Below are 15,931 nucleotides of genomic sequence, written 5' to 3'. Positions count from 1 at the left end.
CCCACTTTGGCTACCAGCTCCCCAGCAGCCAGTGAGTCTGGGACAGCCTCACTTGAGCTGCCCATCTCCAGCCACAAACCTGCATCTGCTTCTAGTCACAAGCAGGCCTCTCCTCCCCTCCCGAGAATCTGCCTCTCATGCTTGTTTTAAACTCTATTCAATAATGAGGCCTTTGATGTAATGAGATAATGTCGATGATCTTGAATATAATCGCATATGGTTGCTGGATCCGTGCACAACTTTAAATCAAATTAGAAAGTGCATTCGCTGCCAAGAATGCTTAAAAGTCATAGGGCCAACTGATTAACCACTGACACGGCAGCTTCCAACTCTGTTTTCTAAACTGTGAGTGATTCATAAGAAGGGACTCAAAGGGAATCCCTCCCCAGACTGAAGGCTGAGGACAGAACAGGCAGCCTGCTCAGGGTGACAACTATTGGAGGGTGCCAGGCAGCTGAAACCAGAGTCATTACCAGGAAGTAACTCACTCATCTTGAGGGAACAAACAGCTCTCCCGGGGGACAGACCATTTCTGTTCTCTTCCCTCTTTCCCAGACCCGTTCTCCCCAAGAACAGACTCTGATTTCCTCACCAGCTGGTCCCACCCTTCCTGGCCAGATGTTAGTCTTTGGGCTTGGGCTGCTGACTTGGACCCTGCTCCAAGCTGTCAAGCCTTGCCTAGTACTCCTGGGACCCATGGCCCTCACCCACAAGCTTCCTTCACACTCTCACTGTGGCAGCTCTGGCCTGTCCAGCCAGGCAGGTCTGCCAAGGAGAGAGAGCAGGTGGCTGTTGCAGGCCTTATATCAGAGTCAGGCTGTGAGAGAACTCAGGGGCTACTGCAGGGTAAGACCACACCAGAATGGTCATGTCCACATAGGCAATCATTTGATGCCCTTCTGAAGGCCTTTTTCTAAAAGCTCCTCCCAGTATGAGGCAGGGAGTTAGGAAAGCCACCATTTTCAGTCAATCCTGAGTTAGGAGCATACTACAGACCAGCTGTACGATTACCCTGTACCCTGGACAGTGACTTTACTGCCACATAGCAGCTACGTAAGCTCTACAGCCGGAAGTGGCATTGGCACATAGCACACAGGACCAAGACCGATTTCCTCCATGTGACTCAAATCTAAACAGAAGCAATTTAGAATAATCAAGGCTTAGAAACAAGGCATTTCCTGTTGGAGCCCACCATTCTTCCTCTGCACAGGCCAGGGATTAGGACATAGAGCCAATCTGAGGACGTGACTAAGCTCCCAGGCAGCTGTCTGGGTCAGAAAATACCCTTTTGGGTACTGAGCAGATAGATTTTCATTGTCTGACATGCAAAATTAAGCTATTATGCTTTAATTCATCCAGGCTGAGAAAAATGGAAGACTTCAGCCACACCGGACACAAATAAGCCTCAGATGCCCAACAGTCCAGCTGGGGACAGGTCATGGCATGGCCATTCCCTCCAGAGCCCTCAGGAACTGCTTCCCCAACCAGATACAGTCAGTAGAATATCGGCCTACTTATTTCAAGGGTTCCTTTAAGAACTCACTTTACAGTTTTATGCATCAGAGAGGTCCAAAGCCACCAACCAAGTACCAGGATGGGAAGACCCGATGCAGTACTTGTGCCAAAAGAGTAGACTGTGGGTTTAGAACTGAGCACAGGGCTTACAGACCTTCTCTAACTGCTCCCAGCATTTGTAACAGGGAGCCAACATTACCTCTGCCAAGCTTCTTTCGCCCTGGTCATCTTAAAATAACTGCCAGGATAGAATTTCAGTATAACAAGCCCCTTCAGAAATGATCCAGACAGGCCAGTATCAGAGAGCAAGGGACAGACAAGTCATTTCTGTTGCAACTGGCAAAGGAAGAAAGACCTTTTTCCTGGAATGTTTTTTAAACTATATTCTATGCAACTCCTGCAATGATTTTGGCAATTTGTAGGCTTTTAAAACTCAGAAAGCAGCTTCTAAACGTGTCTGTTGTATGTTACGATCTGTGTGTGCCATAGAGAAGGCAGACGATGAGGCCAAAGGCAGAATTCATGTTATAAACACGGACAGGCTCATTCATGCCATGGATTTCAGGCCATTGAATGTCACAGGAACCCAGTCATCAAAGGTGGTTTTGGTGACTTTGGACTTCGATTACTCAGATCTCCCTCAGACCTGCCTATAGGCCTGGGTGATCCACAGTCACGCTCCTCAGCCGAGAGGTGACTCAGCACTGGGCACAGTCATGATGGTCCTGTCACTGCTTCCTCCATGGGGCCTTCTCAAGAAGGGGAGAGGTTAACCTTAAGTATGGGTTACTTCAGCCTAAGTCCCTGAGATCCTAATGAGCACACCGCTACCCAAATATGCCCAGTTCATGGATCCCATGGTACAGATGAGGACAGAAGCACAAAAGAGCCATGGATGACCTGGCCAAGGTCTTCAAATGGAGCTGTTGCTAGCTACAACTCTCAACTAAGAGGCTCCTTGTGTCTTTCGGAATGAGCCCAACAGCTTGTAAGTGGAGGCTCCTGGGCCCTGCTTCCAGTCATGCTTTGGAGTGTCAGCTGTCACCAGAGTTGGTGTGTGGGGGTATTTACACACATTCCTGGGGTCAGCATAAAGTCACACCCTGCTGGCCTGTACTACTCTAGCTGTCCAGTACATACATCTACTATTGCATGAGCCCTCCACTCCCTGTCCAGTTTGGCTCCTTCGCAACTGTGAGCTCTAAGCAACTTACAGGCCAAGTTCCATGGCAGGTCAAGACTGTCAGCTCAGGGTCATTATTTCCTCTTAAATGGAGACTGAGAAGTAGTCTTTCATTCTTTTCACTTCCAGATGCTTCCCCACTAACCACTGCAAGCACATGCTGTGTGGAGACCCTTAGAGCCCTCACCGAGCACCCAGGTGCCATCCTAGTTAAAAGCATGGGCCACCCACAAGTCCAACAGCCACCTCCTTATCTTCACAAATTGCTTGATGGGGCAAAACCCCACAGCCTCTCTGATGTTGAGAAGAACAGGGATTTGTGCCTCCCATCCAACTCCTGTGCTCTTTTCTGCCATTATCTAACCTAAATGGGACAGCTTGGGCTCTGGAGTCATACTTGGGTTCCATTTGCTGTACCCCTATTTGCTAGCTGAATGTTTGTCTGAGCCTCAGTTTCCCTATCTGCAAAATGAAGACACCAATATCAATCTTGCTGGATTGCTTATCTGGACAGAGTGCGTTCATATTCTAGGTAGTAGACTGCTGAATTTGGTTAAGACATCTGACTCCACTGGGGACCTTCCCATGTGGGAACATCTCTTCTGCTGCTAAAGTTCTCCAAGCCAAAGCGGCAGTTCACAGCTGCCTCTTCTACTTGCTAGGCCTGAGCACTGCCATCCCCCAACTCCTCCCTGCTTTCTCCGTCTTCCCCACCAGTGTTCCTGCATGGTGTGGCTGCCTTTGGTATGTCTAGGTGATACACATGCCTGAGACAGGACTCCACCTACACCTGACCTGTGTGATCAGCAGGGATTTGGGCATGTGACAGTGCAGCCTAGAAAAGGGGAAAGAGAGGGGCCATGTGTGCTTCCAGGCTGCACTGGGCTGCCCCACCCTTGAGCTACAGTGGGCTCTGCACACACGGTCCGGGGCTGCCCTGAGCCTGGCTCACGGGGGTCCTTGTGTGCATTCCCACTGTGCGCGGGGCTACTTGGTACCTGGACTGCAGCTGCTCCCGTGTCTTCCCACCCTACCTGGGCTCGAAGCCAGTCAACTTCCTCTGACAGGTTCTGCCGCTGCAGGAGAAGCTGATTCTGTTTGTTGAGCAGCTGCACCAGCTGCTGTGCTGTGGCCTGGCCATGCTTATCCAGCTGCCTGAGTCTGCAGAAAAAGAGTTGGAGATGGGTTCTGAGAACTGGTTGCTTTGGAGAGCACAGAGGACAGTGATGGGTTAGCTGCATCAGTTATGTATTAACGTTCCAGTGCTGTGATAAAACGTTCGAGAGGGAGAAATAGCTTCTTTTGGCTTATGTGTTAGAAGTTTCAGTCCATGATTCCTTAGTTGTGTCGCTTTGGGTCTGTGGCAATGCAGCTTCCTTTGTTTAGGCACATGTCCTAAAGGAAGGCCTCACGTCAAGGAGGACTACTTTTGAGATGAGACCCCCGCCCCCCAACAAACCAACTTCTTCCCATGAGCCTCCTTTTAAGTTCTCGCACCTCCCTGAGGCTTAGGGGTCTGGAACAGGCCTTCAAACAGGAACCACTGGGGGACAGTGAGGACTGAACCGTAACTGTGGAGTTGGGGGAAGCTCCTGAGAGGGCATAGGGTGGTGGCAAGTGTGGGCTAGCCACTTGTTAAGCAGGATTGCCTTCCAGCAAATGGTAAGGGAAGCAGCAGCCCCCCCCAACATGTTCTTGACTAGAAAACGAGCAGGGAAGTTGGGCATAGAAGAAAAACTGGAGTCTTATACTCACAAACAGATAAAAAAGAATGAGTGGGCCAAATCTTCCATTGTCCACATGGAAGCGGCTGGGGCAGATTGCAGCCCCGGCTGTGGGTATGTGAGGCTCCGGAAACACTGAACTCAGGGCTTTCCATTATTAATCCCTGTCAGTCACAGGCTGCGGCGCTGCTGACCAGATGTCTTCAAAAATCCTAAATTTGTTGCTGTCCTCCGCAGACTTGCTAATTCACTCTAGCCATTATCCTCATCTGTCCACAGACAGCCCGTGCAGTCGCCGGCACATGTGCCATGGAAGGCAGCTTGGGTTAAATTTAGAGAGGAGCTGCCACCCAGAGCTCCTCTGGAAAGAGGTGCGGTGCAGCACCGCTGAACCACCCCTAGCCACAGTAGGGGGATCACAAGCTCCACAAGCATTTCAAATGCCTGGCTCCCGTACCTGCTGGTGCCCGCATGCAGCTGCTGACCTGCAGCCACCTCCCTTCAGGTAGAGCTGTTGGGAGCATTCAGAGCCACACATCAAGGCCTTGCTAAGAGCTGGTATATTTTGTTAATCAAAACTGGGATAGCATCTGCTACAAGCAAAATGCATTTCTGGAAACCTGGCAGCAGTCTAGTATTTTACAGCACACATACACACACGACTGTAAAGCAAGGTATAAGCTGGTCTTCCTCCCCATTCCAATTTCTTTGCATACACTGGGTTTGGCTGGAGCCATTGCTTCAGAGTTCCAACACTGTCACCTTTTGCAAACAGTTCCCCACTTTCAGTCACACCAAGGTCGGTGCTTCTCAGCTGGAGCATCCTATTTTGCCATGGTGAGAACCAGAAGGACAGAGCCTGTGCTATGCGTGCAGCAGCCCCTCCTCAGGCTTCTGCAGTCCTCTGCTATTGTTCAGAGAATGGAAGGACCAAGGGGCTTAGCTTAGCTTCCTCCCCAGTGGCCCCATCAAACCTGAGCGATGTTTCCTGCCTGTATCTGTAGCACACCCTTCCTCTGCCCTTAGAGAAGGAAAACTCCTGTATTTCTGGGTAAAGCCATAAGCAATGAAGTCTTGGGATGCGCACACACTTCCACTCCCATACCCTGCTGCAGGATGGGATTTTCTGGGGGATCACTGTCCATGCCAAAGAGGAGACAGACTGGCCTGAACCTTGTGTGCACTGCCTTTCCTGGAAGTACTGCTGCGTAGGCCATCTGCTGACATGTGTACGCACCTCACTTCTTTGGAGCCCCTGCTTTGATGGGGCCCCTGGCTTGGCTCCCATGGGGCCACTGACAGCCTTTTTTATTTCTGAGAAGCAGTAAACTGTTCCATGTTCCAGTCAGGTGAGGAGAACCTTGGTTAGTAATTAAACTGCATAACCCCAAGGTGGCTTTCCTCAGGTTAAGTCCTATGGGGGTGGTGGCTTTTGGCTTTCTGCTGCTGAAAACCAGCAGGACAGGGACATATTTACAAGAAATTATGCCTGGGTTGGGGGTGGCTGTTCATGGGAGGCAGGAGAAGCCAAGTGCTAGTTAAGTAAGGTGTGTGTGTGGGGGGGGTCTTCCTGAAGCAGCACCCAGCTGGGAGGGGTTACGCTCTGCTCCCCCTATCCCCTGGAAGGAGACACTCCTCTATTCAAGCTTCTCTCTATGTGGCTCAGGCTGGCCTCCAACTCACTGGCTCAATGTTCAGGCCATGCTCCTGCCTCTAATCCCCCCACCCCCTCCAGTAGCTGTTACTCTAAACGCACACCATTGCACAAGACTTGGCTAACGTTTGAAACCAACATGATCACTCTACAAAGCTGCCCTCAGGTATGACTTGCCTCTCTTTAAAAAAAATATGCCTCCTTCTGTTTTGGGGGTGGTCCTATACTGTCACTCCATATACAGCAAGGAATACAAGCATAAACCCAGAAACCTAAAACACCCCAACTGCACATTTGCAGAAAAAGTAAAAACAGAATTTAGAGACAAGGGGAACTCTTGAGGAAATACAGTCTGTGGAAGCTCTCTGAAGACACGTTATGAATGCCAGGAAAACAAATTTTTTTTTTTTAAATTTAAAAGTTATTTTAGAAGCATTGCCCAGCCCAGCCTGCACTCTCTTAGTGGATTCTTTATTCTTTACCATAAGTCAGAAGCAGTTTCTTGGACTGTCCTATAGACATACAAGCTATATTTCAAATTTCTTGATAGTGGTCATTATATTCATTTTTTTTTTACGACTGAAATTGACAGCTGCCAGCAGTTACCAACATTTTCTGAGCCCCTGGGCTTATAGCTCTATACTGATTATTCAATTACAATCCTCTGAAGTGCCTTAGCGTCACCACTCCTTCTTTACAGATGGGAAATCTGAAAGTGATGGGCTAATTACCTTGCTAAGTCCCTCCCGTCCCTGGCAGAAGCTGGAGTCAAATCCAGGTGGTGCCCAGCTGGCTATCTCCCCAAGCCAACCAGCCTTTGGTGAACACTTCCTAAGAGCCCAGCACTGTGCTACACAGCTTTGTATGGCTGTGACATACAGGTGGAAGGAGGATGGCTTGGTTTTGGCTTGTGGTTTCCCAGGCTCACTTAGTCACTTGGTCACTTAGTGAGGCAGAGCAGCATGCACGTTTATGTGGTGGGGGGAGCCACTCACCTCACAGCAGCCAGGAAGCAGACAGACAAAGAGTGCGGCGGTTCGAATAGGGATGGTCCCCACAGATTCATGTGTTTGAATGCTTGGCCAGAGGAACTATTAGGAGGTGGGGGCTAATTGAAGATGGTGTGGCCTTGTTAGAGGAAGTGTGTCACAGTGGAAACAGGGATTTGAGATCTTAAATGCTCAAGCTACACCCAGTGTGAAATACATCTAGTCTCCTGCTGCCTTTGGATCAAGATGTAGAGCTCTTGGCTTCTTTAGCACCATGTCTGCCTGCATACTGCCATGGATCCTACCATAATGACAATGGACTAAACCTCTGAAACTGTAAGCCAACTCCAATTAAAGGTTTGCCTTTATAATAGTTGCTGTGGTCATAGTGTCTCTTCACAGCAATGAAACCCAAACTAAGACAGAAGTTGGTACCAGGGACTGGAGTATTGCTGTCATGGGCCTGACCATGCTTTTGTTTGGAGGAATGTGGATTCTGGGACTTTGAAGTAGGAAAGCAGTGGAATGCTTTAAGTGGGGTTTAATGGGCCAAACTAGTAAAAGCATGGAAGACAGTGGTGCTGAGGATGATTTGAACTGTGGGGGCCTGGCTCAAGAGGTTTCAGAGGAGAAAAGTTTCATTATTTTGCCTAGAGATCATTCTCTTGATATTTTGGTGAAGAATGTGGCTCTTGCCTGGTGAGTCTTCCTGTGGCTAAAGAGATTTAGACTAATTGCATTGACAAAGAAAATCTCAAAACAGCCTAGCATAGATTCTGTCCTGTGGTTTGCTCTTATAAAGAACATTTTCATCAAATACATCAAGCTGGAAAGGGAAAAATTCAAAATGGATTAAAGGGGCACCAGGAAGTGGAATGGAACTAAATCCTGTATTCAAGCAAATAAACAGAGTAAAAATATCAAAGGAATTAAGGGAGTAGTGACCTAAGGGCAAGAACCCACCCAGCTAAGCTTCTATCTTGTGAAAAGGAATGAAAGAATTGGGAGTGATGACAAATGCCTTTAATCCTAGCACTCAGGAAACAGAAACCGATCTCTGAGTTCATGGTCAGCCAAGCTTAGGCAGTGAAGGAAGCCAAGGAAAACAGAAAGCTGGTGAAGATGTAATTGAAGGAGGTGGCCATGTTACAGCCCCAGCAAGCAGCAGAACTTGGCCGTTTGGGCCACATGGTTCTGGCTTTAGAATCAAGGATGGTATTTCCCTCTGCACTAAGGAACAACACTGAGGCCAGATGTTTGGGAAGGGTATCCTGCATGGAGGTTCAGAGAGGCCACTGTGTGAAAGGGGTTATGGACCTCCCTTTGTGACTAAGGAAAGCTGCTGAGGAGGTGTGTGGCAGGGGTGTTCCTTCATGAAGGCCTAAAAAGGCCACACTGCATGAAGCTGTAAGGGAGAAGCCTGGATTGTCTTGGAGACCCCAAGAGGTTAGAGATGCCATAGAGGTGGGCTCCCTGCAGAGGAGAGCTAACAGGGAGTGGAACCAGCCCAAGGGAAAGGAGTGGGTTGTAGTCAACAAAGCTAAAAGCATTTTGACATCAGACACGGAGAGATACAGAGTTTGGAGTTTGCCCAGCTGGTTTTCTGTCTTGCATTGGTCCATTATTTCCTCACTGTGCTCCCTTCCCTACATTTTAGAACAGTAATGTATATCTTGTGCCATGATACACTGGACTGGAAGTATGTGATCTATTTTTTTAATGGAAGATTATAGTTGAGAGATTGCATAAATCTCAGAAGAGACTTTGAACTTTACGACATTTTTGAGGCTGTGATAGACATGGGGACTTTTGAAGTCGGGCTAAAGGCATTTTGCATAATGTTATGGCTACAAGCCTATGGGGGTCAAGGGTGGAATGTGGTGGTTTGAATAGGTAGGGCCCCGTAGACTCATGTGTTTGAATGCTTGGCCATAGTGAGTGGCGCTGGTGGCGTTGTTACAGGAGGGGTGACACCGTGGAGACTGTGCTGTGAGGGCTTAAATGCCCAAGCTACACCTAGTGTGAAATAGATCCAGTCTCCTTCTGCTGCCTTTGGATCAAGATGTAGAACTCTGGGCTCCTTCAGCGCCGTGTCTACCTAGACTCTGCCATGCTTCCCATCATGATGAAAATGGACTACACCTCTCAACTGTAAGCCAGCCCCGATTAAATGTTCTCCTTTATACGAGCTGCTGGGGTCATGCTGGCTCTTCATAGTAATGAAACCAGAACTAAGACAAAGGGCGAGGGCCCCATTTCCTGCTGGTGCCCCAGAGACCTGACCTTTCTCCAGTAAGCCCCCCCCCCTTAAAGGCTCCAGCACCTCTCAGTTATGCCACAGGCTGGCCAAACTAGAGCAAGGACTCAGGTAATCCCTGGCATTAGAGGGTACTCTGTTGCCTTTGAAGACATGAGTTATGCTGAATCTGATGCACAACTCAGACAGGGCAAAAGCATAAAGAGAAATGGTCAAAATGGCAAAAGTGTGGTCTGGAAAGCACATGCCAAGCCCATCAGGGCAATGTGCTCAGGGCTCGGCAAAACTGAAACCCTAGTTAGTGCTCTCCACAATTCCACAAGGTGGGAGAGGTATGGGCTGTTCAAAGTCACTTGGTTGGTAGGTTCTGCTATGAAGAGATGAATGGCGCTAGTCTGTCAGGGGCCAAACACAGCCTCTCAGCCTTTGGCGAATCCAACCATGTTTCAGTCCTCCCTGGGTGTCTGTGCAAGGCCACCCCTTCTTGCTGCTCTCCCCATGTGGCGAGAACTGCTTTCCAGGGCAGGGTCTTGCCTCATTCTGACACATGGAGCTTCATGGTATTAGCCTTTCTACACAAGGTGTTCAACAGTGAAGAGGACAAGATGGGTGGTGGTCTGCGGCCTGTGGACATGTGTTTAGAGGGCAGCCCTCCAGCAAGGAATCCTGACAGGCTTCAAGCCGCACTCAGGCTCCACACCGTCAGGAAGAGCAAAGGCCTGAGTCCAATGTGGTGTTCTGTCTCATTCCAATAATGTGTGGTCATCGCTCTTCCACTTTGTCCCAGGGACCTTGTAGCTGGGGGACTGTGGCTGTCTCCTGTCCTTGTCCAGTGAAGCACCCTGTCCTCACAGAGAATGGCTGGTCCATGGGGCAGGTGCCGATGTGCACCGTTGGGACTTCATGTGTAGAACAAACCACCTCTGGGCAGGATGAAGCCTGGGGGCAGCAGCTGCCAGTGCTGCATCTCTGGGGTCGGCACAGGCCTTCTTACAAGGCATCGCTGGCAATTTCAGGTGTGTAAGGGACAGCAATTTCCATGGCAACAATGGAAGTTGGGCTTCTAAACAAAAACATGCAGATGAAAACCACAGGAGACCCATGTGTGGGCTGGGCCAAAGCACCCCTCTATCAGACGAGGAGCCGTGGTCTCAGCCACACTCAGAAACAACATTTTCTGAAAACTCTGTGTGACTTTGGAATAAGATGGAACACGTGGTAAAATACACAACAGCTTTGTGAAGATGAGTGGGCCGGGAAGAGCTTATGCAGAACAGCAGCAGCGCGAGCTGCCAGCTTGGGTCCTGGGCTTCAGACATTCCCCTGCTATGAACACTGTGAAAGTGAGCGAATATATGCACTTAAGTCTCTCTGTTGTATGTGAGATGGGGCATCTATACGTAGTGTGTGAGCTCTGAGGTGTAAACACTAAATGAACCCTTGGTGCCCAGCGGGGTGCTGCCTGCCCTGCTCCCGCCAGTCCTGTTCCTCCGCCAGGATGTGCCATCCACGTGTCACGTGTGAAGTTTCAACTGCACACATTCCACTGTGCTTCCCTGAGACAAACTGGGAGGGATTTTTGTTTGGTTTTGAGTTTTTGGTGTAGTGGAAGATGTCTTTTGTTCTCAAGTGTTCTCAGACCACAGCTCCCTCCCTGTGGAGACTCTGACAGGATCTACCTTCCTCTTCCGTCTACATTCTCAGATTGCTTAGACCCACAGTTTCCCTGGGAGAGGATTCTACTCATAAATTAAGGACATTTCCCAAACAACATACGGTCTTAAAACTGTAACTACTTTAACTGTAAAACATGTTCGGCTCTCCCCTGCGCACAGTGAGGCTCTCGTGCTGACTAAGCACTGCGCTTCGGGACTGGGGTTCTGAGCATCTTGCGTATCTTGCATTCATTACGTAACTCAGTCCTCTGCATGTTATGCGTTGGAGGAGAGGAGAGAGTCAGACCACCAAGCTCAGGACTAAGGGAGTGGGGCTAGGATAGCTGAAGCGACCAGAATGTTCCATAGCTTCCATGGCTGCCTAGCCTCCTCCCATCTCTCCTCTTCACGTCTACATTTCTCCCCATCTCCTCCATAGACCTGCAAGACCATGTTGTCCAAGGCAGGGCTGGACCCCTCCTCTCTTGATGCCTCTGCATAGGCGCATAGGCGCTCTTCCAAAACATCTCCAGGAATTTCAAGTGTGTAAGAGACAGAAATCACCATAGCAACAAAGAGGACATCTCCACATCAGATGCTTTTCTCTCAGCCCCTGGCTCTGGGTGGATAGTCTGAGGTGCCTTGGCTCCTGCTATTCAGGCCAGCTGGCCTCCAACTCATTATGTGACAAGCTGGGCTCATTCCCTCCCTGGTGTTCTTCTTCTGTCCTTTTTATCCGGTTGTGAACTCCATGGTCATCTCAGCCTCCTTCTGCCCCCTCCCCGCCCATGTGAGCTAAGCTGTCTTCTAGCCTTCTACACCCTTTCCTTCTATTCTTTCCATACCCCCCAAAGTTGGCCTGATGACCAGTGTTTCACATCCTAATTGCTCAGACATCACCTGTATTCCCAGCACTCAGATGAGATGGAGAAAGGAAGATGAGTTCACAGCTAGCTTCAGCCACACAAGAGGGACACTCGCCTGGGCCACATGAAACCCTGTTTCAAAAATATCAGTACCCCCAAATCTCTGTACTACCTTATCCTGGGGTCTTCTGCTTCTATTTGACGGTCTAAACCCAGAGTCCCCACACTAGTGATACCAAAGAATCTTTCTAGAATGCTCCTCACATTATGTCTGTCTGATGGAAATGGCTGCTCCAATTCTGTGCCGTGTTCTCTTGCCATGATAACAGGGTCTTTCACTGTCTGGTCCGCTCATGGTCCCCTCTCCTCATATAGCAGGAATCTCCACCCTTCCAGAGCTCTCTGCAGAAATGTCCTTTCCCTCCTGCCTGCACACATTGCTGTTGTGATCGTTTTGGTTTATGATATGTAAACATGTTTTTGTTATAATCCCAAGTGGGGGATTTTAGTTTGTCCACGTCTGTTCATTGTCTCGTGTGGAACATGGTCTTTGCCAGCTGGAATTAGTTGAATTCTGAGGACTTTGAGGGGTATAAATATGATAGGCCAGAAGAAAAGGGCTTGGAGGAGGCAGAGGAGGGATACTTGCTGAGTTTGCTGGTTACCTGGGCTGCTGGATTTCCTGATGACAGATACTCTATTGCCCCCAAAAGAATCCTATGACCCTACCCAGCAGGAACAAGTAAAGAAGGCGACATCTCCTTCCCCTTACAACCTTTTTTTTCCCCTACTTTGGGTTGGGAGATTGGAAGGGAGGTGTAAGCTTTACAGAACCTCCAAATAAAATAGCGTTTGAAAAACTAGCACCCACACTTTGGTATGCTCAGTGTCACACCTTCTCTCCCAGGCCTAATCCTTTAAGGTCCAGTCTCCTTGCCCCATCCTTGCGAAGCTCCTCTGACCACTCTTCGAGCTTCTGCATGACCAGAGCACCCAGCCACACTGGCAGTCACTGCCCACTCCCAGTGTACACTGAGTAGTGGCACTCCCAAGGGCAGGAGCAAGCTCTGTCCTCTCTACCTCTAGCCCTGGGCACGGTGCAGGCTCTTTTTAACTGCAGGAATGAGCACACAACTGACCTTCGTATGAGACCTGTGATTCCATCCACAGTGTGATCATCATTAACTCTTTTTCAGAAAAGTACTGCACACAAATTAAGCACTCTCAGTCACCACTGGAATTTGAAAATCCTAGAACAGGTGAACAAACAGTAGACTTTGGGAGCAGGGATAACTATTCAGAATTCATTCATGCTGGTTAGTCTACCTTGGGCTTGGCTTCTCTTAATCCATCTTCACCATCTAGCAACCAAAGTGATACTTCCAACCTGACTCCAAACATAGAAGTTGGGCCTAGTATATGGGTATCCACCTCCTGGTGCTGAGGAATTCACGGCATAAACTACTGGCACTCTAAACTCACAGTAGTAACTACACAGCCAAGGTGAGTTATTCCAAGGAAAAGCATTTGTGTGGCTTCAGTCTTCAGTCAAAACAATGGACTATCTAAATGACAACCATGTTTCTTTGCTCCTAAAATGTTTGGTGTCAATCATAAGAGCTTGAGTAAATCCTGGGGCCAGTCCGTCCGAAATAAGGGTAGACAGCAGAATCAGCGCCAGGACAGATAACTGAAAAGTCAAGAGGAGAATAATATGAAGAGTGTGTGGGACCCAGCTTGCAGTGTGTGGAGTCTGACCAGTGTATGGGACCAGCTTGCAGGGTGTGTGGAGTCGGACCAGTGTGTGGGACCAGCTCGCAGTGAGGGCAGGCCTGCTGAAAGCCATGCACACACTCACGCCTCCCGTCCTCAGAAGACTAAGCTGATAAGGACAACAGAGACTACATGCACAGAGCAGAAGGCAAGCAGCACCTCATGGGTAGAGCAAGCACGGCCGCCTCAGCCTGGGACACAGCAAATTCCGGCCAGCGCTCCATCTTCTGAACTATTAATGCGTGGAGCTCGCTACACTCTCCTCTCCCCACACCACCAGCTACACAATCTGAACAATGCACCGAGTGAAAGTTTTCAAAATCCAATTACCCTAATTACTGTTCGAGGAAATTAATTTTGGCGACTAAACCGTGCTAATTTAAAGTTGTATATTTTGTTCCAATACTTAAAAATTGCCACTGCATTTTATACAATTCTCTCTCATTACTGTAGTCAGACAGGATCATGTGATGAAGAGCTCATGCACGGGGTTAACGTGCTGTCAGTGGCTGCTTTGCAATTTAAACGTCCTTGGCCTAAAACCACCCTAGTTCAAAAATGATTTCAATGATTCTGGGGAGAGTTTGCACCTTCAGTAGAGAGTTACAGTTGCCAGAACTGTTGGCCCTCTGTCTAAGTCAGAGAAGTCCCAGTCAGTCTTGTTGCCTGCAGAGACAGAACACGGTGCTCGAGGGCAGTGATGATGCAAACACCATGTTGGAGCTGAGAGGTGCCTTGGTGATCCCATTTTCAGCCCATTATGCTATAAATTTCGACAAACAGTGTGAAAGGTGACTGCTCTAGTTATGCAGTCCGTGGAAACGTTTAGGGCAAGAAGACATGGTTTTTTCACTCTAGACTTGACCCTTACAACATTTCAAAGTATGTATGTAGGTAGGTATCAATAATGTCTGTCTATCATCTACCTATCAATTATCTATGTATCTATTTATCATCTCTATCACCTATCAATTGTCTATTATCTGTCTGTCTGTCTGTCAGTCCATCCACCCACCCACCTACCTACTGTGGTACTGCGATGGAATTCTAGGCTCAGCATGTTTTCTACCAAGATGCTGTAGTCCCAGTGCAGATCTTTTAAAGGTGGTATCTGTAGGGATGTGGGTGTGGCTCAGGCTCTGAGTTACAGCCCAGCAGTAAGACAGGCAAAGAAAAGAAAGGGAGGGAAGGGGGAGGAGGAAGGGAGATATGGGGGAAAAGGAGTCGATCTGTTTGTCTTCTGTGAAACATTAAGCATAAGAAATTTAGAATTTAGGCAAGAACCTTGACCCAGGTGACACTCTGCAGCTTCTGGAAAACTTTGACCCAGGCTCATTTTCTGAGGCCTGGGAGAATGAGCAAAGAGGAGAAACTGACTTCCTGCTCTGCATTTCTCATGCTAGCTCGCGTGGAGAAACAGATATGGTTTTGTTTTTTAATTCTTTCTAAATTTCCAATCCATTGTAGGCTCAGCGCAGGCTGGCGGTTTTGTGCAGTACAATACGCACACAGCTGCATTTTTAAATTTCCGTGCTCTTCTGGCTACCCCAGTTCTATGTCAGTTCTTGCCTTGTTGTAGACCAGAAGCAGCAAATCATTTCAGGCCAGACCCAGCAGCTCTTCCTGAGGCCACAGAATAGTGCTGGCATGGGGAGGGGGGGGTAGGGAGGCAGCCAGGAAGCTGAAAATCCTCACATGGCCTCGGGAAGCCTGCTGAGGGGGACTTCACTGTAGCCTTCCTTGGCCATTAGGCTAGCAGAGCAGCGGTCCAGGTGAGGTGTTGAGGGAGCTCCACTGCTATAGCCAGTCCACTAAGCCTCTGTGGTGCCCGCAGCTCCACCTAAAACAGTGCCTCCACTGGAACACCACCTTCCCCTTAGGGCATTCAGGAACAGGCGCTGCACACCGACCCTGCCACCTTCTTAGAAGCTCGGGCTGCCTGCCTGCCAGGCTGAGCCCCAGTGCCTTTGGGGGACTGGCTGTGAAGGATCCCAGCACATGGACTAAGGACAGGAGGTTACAAGACAAGCATTTCAGATTCTAGGTTAGGGGTACAGCCAGGTAGCAAAGTACTTATGTGGCATATACAAGGCCCTGGGTTCTATTTCAGGATCTCGAAAAACAAAACTGTTTTCTTTTGAATCTTCACAAACCCAGAAAGTCACTTGCTTGACGCCTGAGTGACCCCAACTAGTTCTTTCTAAAGTAGGAGCAAAAGACCGCAGGGCGGGGGAGAGGGATATGGCTGGAAAGCTGTCTGCAGAGGTGAGGCCAGGGCCATCTGGAGCCAAGGCAAAAAGCCCTCCTCCCTTGCA

The 15,931-nt window shown here is 49.0% G+C and overlaps 2 protein-coding genes across 6 annotated transcripts in view; one reads left to right on the top strand and one right to left on the bottom strand.

The window, feature by feature from the left end:
* The window catches only part of Sdccag8 (SHH signaling and ciliogenesis regulator SDCCAG8), a 202,421-nt gene that overhangs the window by 4,812 nt on the left and 181,678 nt on the right, over positions 1-15,931 (bottom strand). For all 3 annotated transcript variants that reach the window (XM_060364754.1, XM_060364755.1, XM_060364756.1), the window contains one exon: positions 3,733-3,859. In XM_060364754.1, the coding sequence (XP_060220737.1) occupies positions 3,733-3,859 (127 nt within the window). The remainder of the gene's footprint in view (positions 1-3,732; positions 3,860-15,931) is intronic.
* The window catches only part of Akt3 (AKT serine/threonine kinase 3), a 239,096-nt gene that overhangs the window by 214,868 nt on the left and 8,297 nt on the right, over positions 1-15,931 (top strand). The window lies entirely within an intron of this gene.

The sequence above is a fragment of the Meriones unguiculatus genome, chromosome 11, assembly GCF_030254825.1.
Source record: "Meriones unguiculatus strain TT.TT164.6M chromosome 11, Bangor_MerUng_6.1, whole genome shotgun sequence".
Lineage (NCBI taxonomy): Eukaryota > Metazoa > Chordata > Mammalia > Rodentia > Muridae > Meriones > Meriones unguiculatus.
Note: the sequence above shows the minus strand (reverse complement) of the source record. Positions and strands in the feature narration are given on the sequence as shown.